General features: G+C 39.2%; 1 protein-coding gene and 1 long non-coding RNA gene across 3 annotated transcripts in view; one reads left to right on the forward strand and one right to left on the reverse strand.

The window, feature by feature from the left end:
• Positions 1 to 9,009, reverse strand: part of LOC118333375 — a 598,798-nt gene that overhangs the window by 98,936 nt on the left and 490,853 nt on the right. The window lies entirely within an intron of this gene.
• fat2 (FAT atypical cadherin 2) overlaps positions 1 to 9,009 on the forward strand; it is a 103,071-nt gene that overhangs the window by 18,954 nt on the left and 75,108 nt on the right. For both annotated transcript variants that reach the window (XM_035668969.1, XM_035668970.1), the window contains 2 exons: positions 4,832 to 4,890; positions 5,981 to 6,292. In XM_035668969.1, coding sequence (XP_035524862.1) covers positions 4,832 to 4,890; positions 5,981 to 6,292 — 371 coding nt within the window. The remainder of the gene's footprint in view (positions 1 to 4,831; positions 4,891 to 5,980; positions 6,293 to 9,009) is intronic.

Consider the following 9,009-nt stretch of genomic DNA (forward strand, 5'->3'; position numbering starts at 1 on the left):
TGCCCATGAACAGCTGTTTTTTATTTATTATTATTATTATTTATTTATTTTCAAAGATTTATATATTCAGTAGAAACCAATGGGCTTGGAGCTGAGAGCCACAGATAGAGTAAGACAGTCAGAAAGTACGGAAAGACATTGTTGGATTTGATGTTTTTAAGGGATTTTTGACAATAAGAAGAAATAGAATAACCCCAGCCTTATATCCATATTCCATTCTTTTGCAGGCTGTTTTCTGTTGTTGCTTCTATCTCTGTTGATCAGTGAGTTCAAACAGTTTGGGATACCTGAAAATGTTTCACTTCTTTTTGTCCCACATGGAGTGAATCTGTTTGTTCCACTCTGTTAGCATCTTTGCACTAACTAACACTTGCACAGCCTTGAAGTTTCACATTTTGTATCTCAGCTCACCTTGAGAAACTTTGCTGCAATGATCAGATATCATTGCTAGACAGTTGGGCAAACACGGCAGAGTGTTTTCCATCTCAGATCAGATCAGATAGCAACTCGATAATGGGCAGCAATTTAAGGCCCAAGGATCCAAGCGTGGTGGATTTGCTCTAGCAATTAGTGCTGAATTGGGCTGTTTGCAGCTCTTTCCAGGGGCTTGTTTACGCACACAACTTAATTTACATGCATTTGTTATTGAGGAGGTAATTTTGTATTCCTAGTTCAAGAATGAAACTCCCCCTTCTAAGCCTGGATTTGGACTGCTGCCTGGCAATCTTGATATGTTTGACTGACTTTTTCTGTGAGTCTTTCCCAAGAGTCTTTCTTTCCCCTCCGTCATTGATATTGCTGAAATGTTGCTCATAAATGCCACATAAATTAAGATGTCTGCCTTGAAAACATGATTTTGACAGGGCTCACTGTGTGAAAAGAAAGCTATATAAGGCAAATAAATAAATAACATAAAGAGGCGAAGTAGCTGCTGTGGAATAGCCGACTGGCAGTGAATCTACAGAGAAAGGAGAGGAAACAAACAAACCAGGCCTTGACATGCCAGACAACACTGTTTATCCTCACGTGGTTTTGACAGCAGTCCGACATGGCTGAGTGAATACAGGAGACGAGGGAGAGACGAGGCTTTACCACGGATTCCCATGTCTGCACTAATGACAAAAACACACTTTCTAATGTGCCCCACCTGTCCTAATGATGTCCTCCCAGCAGGGCTTGTTTGCACTGTTGTAAAAGGCCTGAATGACCCTCAGCAGGGTCTTTCACTTCACTTAGGTCCCCCTGCTTTGTCTACAGAGAGCAGCTCCCACACCACCTCATGTCTGTCTCCTTCACTCAGTCCTGACAAATAAACACACACATTTTTTCCTTTAGTGGTTTATTCATGGATATTCACTTCTGCTAATTAGAAACGGAAATGTTTTTATTTTAGGTTTTTGATTGATGCGTTACCACTGATACTGACACTAACTGGACCATTTGTGTTAAAATCTGTAGCAATTTCAAGCAATGTGAAGCTGTAATTATGCTTTCGGTGTCCACATGGACACCAGGGACCATCTTACACAAATTTCGTCATCTGCCAGACACCCAGTGTAGTATAAATAAGACCACTAATTTTGGAGTATATCAGGCCCTAAATATGTCCACAGGGGCCACCACAATCATCAAAAAATGAAAGTCAATTTTAGCTTCTTTAGGTAAGAGTACAGAAGTACCACGTATCAAAAGCAAAAGTACTCATTATACAGAGTGGCGCCTGTCAGTGTTTAATTATCATATACATTATATACGCAGCATTTGTATGTTGTAAATGGTTGGAGTTGAACTAATATTAGCTACTTTATGTAGAGCAATGAACTTATAAAATGTATTTGCTTTCACAAGCTGATCATGTTTTAGTTATAAAATCTCAATTGGCAAATTAACAAATAATTATAACTCATAATTCAATTATGAATGCCGTGTACAAAGTACACTACTTCACTTTAAAATAGTAGAATAGTATATAAAGTAGCATAAACTAGAAATACTAAAGTAATGCACCTCAAAATTGTACTTACATACAATACTTGAGTGTACTTGAATGTACCTATTTTCCAAGTACTCACTGCTGCCGAGCAGTGAAGCTAATATACATCAGAAAGTGCATTCCGTTTTTATGTGTTTGAAAGCTCAACACCTCCTCCACTGCTGACACAGAGGTGATCTGTGTAGTTAAGCATTGAGAATGAACAGCAGAGAGAAGACTTTGCTTTGTACTTGGAGTTCTGCCCATTTTCACACCTCTGTACACCATCTAACAGGTCTCAACCTGCTTAAACAAAGACAAACCTGCCACCATGTTGCTTTATGTCAGTGGCTGAATTTTTGATGTTTGATTTGTTGGTTTGGGAAAGTTGATCAGAAAGGTTTGGGGTGGGGTAGATGGTTTCCTCGAATGCTACCACACTGGGTGTGCAGAGTTAAGAAAAAAGCAGGTTTAAAGTTTTCTGTAAAGCTGTTTCATTTTTTACACAATAGCTTCTGTCATTGTTCATGTGATCAGCAGAGCGCTGTGTGAAAATGTGCACCAGTATCCAGATCTGTATGATTCATTGCTTCTCGCTCCTCTCTATGACGGCAGGCTTTTGACCCCATGTTCAAGAGTGGCCATTCAGAACAGCTATCAAAACCTTTGTCTTCAGACATGGTTAATGACACTTCGTACAAATGAGTATTTTTCTAACATATTCTGGCCTGAAATCCATTCCATCAACAATCTCAGCCTCTAGAAATCCCTTTAATACCACCGTCATACACAAACTTTGACTGTCTGAGGATGAGTTTATTGATGCACTGGTACACAATCAATCAAACTTTATTAGTATAGGGCCTTTCACAGAGGTGCAATTCAAAGGGCAAAGGGCACAGATGACTGACAAGCTGATAATGAATTGTAAACATTAAAACAATTGGAGAGTAATGCACACAAGAAATAGAAATAATAAAACAAATGCAATAACATACAAAAGAAAAGAAAATGCATTTAAATCGATTAAATAAAAGAAAAAACAACATTACACTAAAAAAGACATATACGTATATGGACCCTTTTGTGCAGATGATCTGATCTTATCAAATTTAACAACTTTATTTCAGTTTTCTTGCTCATTTAAAGTGCATTTCATGTCCAATAGGGCTAGAGGTTGTTATGCTATGGCGTATATTTATATATATATATATATATATCCTGTTGTTATTGTAGGACCAGATGTTCATCCTTTTAAAAGCCGAGGAGCATCAGATTGCTTTGGTGTGAAAGGGGATAAACACACACACACTCTCTCATCTCTCTCTTATCCACACACTCCTCCACCTGACCCCTGTTATTATGCCACCTGCAGCATTAGCAGCAATCCCCTGCCTGTGTGTCTCTCATGTCCCTATTAGAGCTAATAGCTGCCCTAAAACACTTTACTTAATTTATTTAGATTAGATGAGACGAGGTCAAAAGCCCAACTGGGAGACTGACTCATGGCCACAGAAAAAAAGAGATAGGGCAGAGCAAAATTACACACACAAAGTGAGGGCTTTAAATGAAAAATTCTTAAATATTGATTTAAAAAATATGATTAATAATATATTAATGCAACATACAAATAGCTCAAAATCGGCGTAGATGTCCTTGATGAAAAAAAGTTGAATTAGTTCAAAAATGTGTCAAATACTTTCTCCAGTTTTATTTCTGCAGTAGGTTTGAAAAGAATCCCTCTTTTATTAAAGTCCCAAACATTTTTGTGAGTATTACTCACAAAAATGTTACAGTCTACATTTGACAGCAAGGTTACAGGTCTGAAGTGAGAAACCCGTTGAGGTTTTTTCAACAGCTTCAGACACAAACCCACTCCCAACAAACAGCTGTACAGCAGCCAAATGCATGTGCATAACCTGCTGAGCCACATAGTTTATATCTTGTATCAGAAACAAACAGTCAGAGATACAGACAGAATCACTGATTCACCAAACCGCCAGTCAGCCGTTTGGAGCCGTCGATGAGTGCTTTTTTTTTTTATATGTCTGGTGGTGTGTCTGTCTCAGATTGGCTGCTGATGGATCAGTGATTTAGAGTATTCAGGGTAAATTCACCTCATTTTTATTCTCTGACTTGTTTTCTCCCACTCACGAGTAGCACCACAGGGTGACAATGCAAAGCAAAACGTTACAATGCCAGCGCTGTCCTCTGTATACTCTGACCCTAACCTTATTCTTTTTATTTTATTTTAGCTTCTTTTGTTGTTCTGCAATGTGCATTTCATTACAAATATGTGGTATCATATTTATATGAATCAAGTCTATTGAATATAAATTAATGAAATTATCTGCTGTGTGGTGACATAATTTCGTTTAATATGCTGTTATTTAATAATTTTTAATTAAGTTCATTCTAGTAGTTTGACTAAACAAGTCTCAAGTCAATTTAATTAATTAACTTTAAAAATGTTTTCAGATACATTACAACATACATTCAACAATGTCATAAGTGATGATGATACGTTTAGCAGCAGGAAACTGGTCTACGTTTCTGAACGATGACATGCACAGGAGGGTAAACATACACAAACACACAGAGATATACTAGCAAAAACAGCAACAACAGCAGAAACAACATCCATAAACCAAAATGTGTTTGCTTAGGTGCGATGAGCTCTGTTACTGCTCTGGGTGAGACACACACACACACACACACACACACACACCTACAATAACAGAAGCAGTAACACTCCTAACTGTTTGTGTTTGTTTGTTTAGGTGTAATTAGCTCTCACTTCCCGGGATTCTCACACACTAACGTCATTGATTCTTTCTGTGTGTGTGTGTGTGTGCACAGGTGTGATCAGCACTCTCTCAGCCTTGGATCGGGAGGATAAACCAGAGCACAGTGTCGAGGTAAGACTCTTAAAACCACTTTTTTTATTTCCCTTTGGATTGGTGCTTAAACAGGGTAAAACAAATCCTGTTGTTTTGCAGTGCATCAGAAGTTCAAAGTATTAATAAACCCAGAACAACGCATGTTCTACAGGCTCATATCTGTAATACACGCTGCTTTTTATGACGCTTATATTTCAACTACATCAGCGTGAGTTAGAAACAGGAACCCACACTTCAAATCCAGCTGCTTGGATGGATGGCTCAAACAAACACAGGATTGTAACCCAGGAGACCGCTGTTGGTGTCTCATGTAAAACCAACAGTTTCAAAAGAGTCTTACTGTATGTTGATATTATTTTTGCTAACTTGACCACAGAGGCCTACATGTCCAGACATGACGTTTCGTTGATCTTTAAAATATTTGATGATTCCCAACACTTCACACACCATATTTTAATTTATCTCCACTGTTTAGGGTTACAGAAGAAATCAGATCAAATAAAACTGATCATCTGCATATGTATTTTTGCATTTAGGTGAAATAGCAGGTCTAGTTGGAAAAAACACATCAACAATTTCTGGATAACTCATACTGTCACTGGATCAAATGTTTTACGTGCCCACTAAAGCAGCACTATGTAGTTTAACCGTTAGTGGAACTCAAAATCACAAACGGAAAGAACAGCCAGTGGATTTAAAGACATTTACCTTCCCTTTTAAGGTTTTTATGTGGTAAATATGTCAGTAATCCAGCCTTGGTGACAGGCAACCAGTCAACTGCATAATACGTTTTTCAGTCCATCACTCAGGGAGTTGCATAAGAATCCATTGTGCTCTTATTCTTCTGCACGGTCCTAAACTTTCAGTCATGGGAGCAGACTCCACACAAAATCTTCTATATGGGCGTCTAATTTGTGGACGCATCCCACCACAACCTTTTTCAGACACGAGTTAATGAGACCGGTTAAGCGAAATTCTAAAAGAGTCTCTGATTGCAGTTGATTACAGTTCTTTTATCACAACATAAAGCTGAACTACAGTGTAAGATCAGAGCTTTACAAATAATATGATTATTATGATATTAACCCTCTGCCCTTTTAATTTCCAGGTAATTGTTTCAGATAACGGATCTCCACCTTTGCGCTCCACCGCCACCGTCGTGATCCGAGTCCTAGATGCCAACGACAACCGACCGAAGTTCACCGACAAACTTTTCCACGTCAAGCTGCCTGAACAGAGCCAGCAGGCAGGTAAACAGGAAGTCTGCAGGATGGTCACCCGTGACGACGATGAGGGCTCAAACGCAGTGGTGACCTACCAGCTCCAAGGCAACAGGGATGAGCGTTTTGAGATTGACTCAGTGACGGGTGTGGTGACTGCGCATGGTGATTTCTGGCCTGGGAACTACAGTATTCTCACGGTAGGTATCCAGAACTCAATTTAGTGTTGCTGTTAATATGATGTGCCCACATGGAGGTGTCCAAGCAAAAATGTGCCTCCTGTCTTTCAGCAAGAGTGATTATGAGGTTGTATTTCAACAGGCTACTTTCTCTAAACTAAAGAGTTGTGCTTCATTTGCGTGTCTCTGTAGGAGGTGTGGAGACTTAAAAGTCTCGGCCAAGCCCACCAGCTCTGCTAAAGAGGCTAAATTACCCGTGCTTAATACTCTGAAAGGCACTTCAGTAACACCTGCTCTGAAACCAATGAATGTTCTCAGTCCTTGTCATCACTCTGCATTATGGAAGCCAGATGGGTTAATCAGCAGCAGAAAAGCTCTGTAGAATTTTAAAAACATCAAACTTCCGCTGACATTCAGAACAGTCATTCCATCTCTTCATGTTGGGCAGCTAACAATAGGATCTATTGGAAGACATGGAATATAATATTCATAGGTATGTTTTCATTAGTGGATAATAACCTAAATATAGGACTTATTATGTTTTTATTTCCTTAAAAAGGTCTGCCATGTTGATCCGCCATGTTTCTACAGGAGCCCAGAAGTTTGACAGTTTGATATGCGTTTGGTGTGCTGCGCTAAACGGAATCATTGAGAATGACCTGCCAATCAAAAGGTCAAATCACTCGCGGCTGTATCGTCTATTTTTAATTAAATTAGACCATAATTTATCATAATATCATAATGTATTGAAGAAAATGTTAAACTAGCGACTCAGACCATAAACTAATCTGGAAATTGTTTACTGAGCTCATAAAGTAAAAGTCAAGTTGGCTCATTCTTCATTAAAGTGAATGGGATCGCTGTGTTATTGCAGCCAATGGAGCTCCCCCAGCTGGAAATATATTTCAACTACATCAGCGTGAGTTAGAAACAGAACCCACACTTCAAATCAGTGCTTGGATGGATGTCAACAAACACAGGATTGTACCAGGAGACCGCTGTTGGTGTCTCATGTAAACAACAGTTTCAAAAGAGTCTTACTGTATGTTATATTATTTTGCTAACTTGACACAGAGGCCTACATGCAGACATGACGTTTCGTTGATCTTAAAATATTTGATATCCAACACTTCACACCATATTTTAATTTTCTTCCACTGTTTAGGGTTACAGAAGAAATCAGATCAAATAAACTGATCATCTGCATATGTATTTTGCATTTAGGTGAATAGCAGGTTAGTTGGAAAAACACATCAACAATTTTGGATAACTCATTATGTCACTTGGATCAAATTTTTACGTGCCCACTAAAGCAGCACTATTGTAGTTTAACCGTTAGTGGAACTCAAATCACAAACGGAAAGAACAGCCAGTGGATTTAAAGACATTTACCTTCCCTTTTAATTTTTTATGTGTAAATATGTCAGTATCAGCCTTGGTGCAGGCAACCAGTCAACTGCATAATACGTTTTCAGTCCATCACTCAGGGTTGCATAAGAATCCATTTGCTCTATTCTTCTGCACGGTCCTAAACTTTCATCATGGGAGCAGACTCCACACAAAATCTTCTATATGGGCGCTAATTTGTGGACGCATCCCACCCAACCTTTTTTGACACGAGTTAATGAGACGTTAAGCGAAATTCTAAAAGGTCTCTGATTTCAGTTGATTAAGTTCTTTTATCACAACATAAAGCTTGAACTACAGTGTAAGATCAGAGCTTACAAATAATATTATTATTATGATATTAACCCTCTGCCTTTAATTTCCAGGTATGTTCAGTAACGGATCTCCACTTTGGCTCACCGCCCGTCGTGATCCGAGTTCTAATGCCAACGACAACCGACCGAAGTTCATCCGAAAACTTTTCCACGTCAAGCTGCTGAACAGAGCCAGCAGGCAGGTAACAGGAGTCTGCAGGATGGTCACCCGTGACGACTGGAAAGGGCTCAAACGCAGTTGGTGACTACCAGTCCAGGCAACAGGGATGACGTTTTGAGATTGACTCAGTGACGGGTTGTGGACTGCGCATGGTGATTTCTGCCTGGAACTACAGTAATTCTCACGTAGGTATCAGAACTCAATTTAGTGTTGCTGTTAATATGATGTCCACATGGAGTGTCCAAGCAAAAATTGCCTCCTGTCTTTCAGCAAGAGTGATTATGAGGTTGTATTTCAACAGGCTATTTCTCTAAACTAGAGTTGTGCTTCATTTGCGTGTCTCTGTAGGAGTGTGGGACTTAAAAGTCTCGCCAAGCCCACCAGCTCTTGCTAAAGAGGCTAAATTACCCGGCTTAATACTTCTTAAAGGCATTCAGTAACACCTGCTCTGAAACCAATGAATGTTCTCAGTCCTTGTCATCACTTGCATTATGGAAGCCAGATGGGTTAATCAGCAGCAGAAAGCTCTGTAGAATTTTAAAAACATCAAACTTCCGCTGACATTCAGAACAGTCATTCCATCTCTTCATGTTGGGCAGCTAACAATAGGACATTGGAGACATGGAATATAATATCATAGGTATGTTTTCATTAGTGGATAATAACCTTGGAAATAAGATTACCTTAAAATGAGCTACTTTTATCTAAGACTGTTGGACTGCCATGTTTCGACAGTTAGCCCAGAAAGATCACTTCCTTAGACCACTTTTGATAGGTACTGACAACTGCAGACTCCGGAACACCCCACAAGAGCTGCAGTTTTGGAGATGCTCTTAATCCTTACACTTGCCTGATAT

This window comes from Morone saxatilis, unplaced genomic scaffold (genome assembly GCF_004916995.1).
Source record: "Morone saxatilis isolate NCDOM2014 unplaced genomic scaffold, NCSU_SB_2.0 Contig22, whole genome shotgun sequence".
NCBI classification, from domain to species: Eukaryota; Metazoa; Chordata; class Actinopteri; family Moronidae; genus Morone; species Morone saxatilis.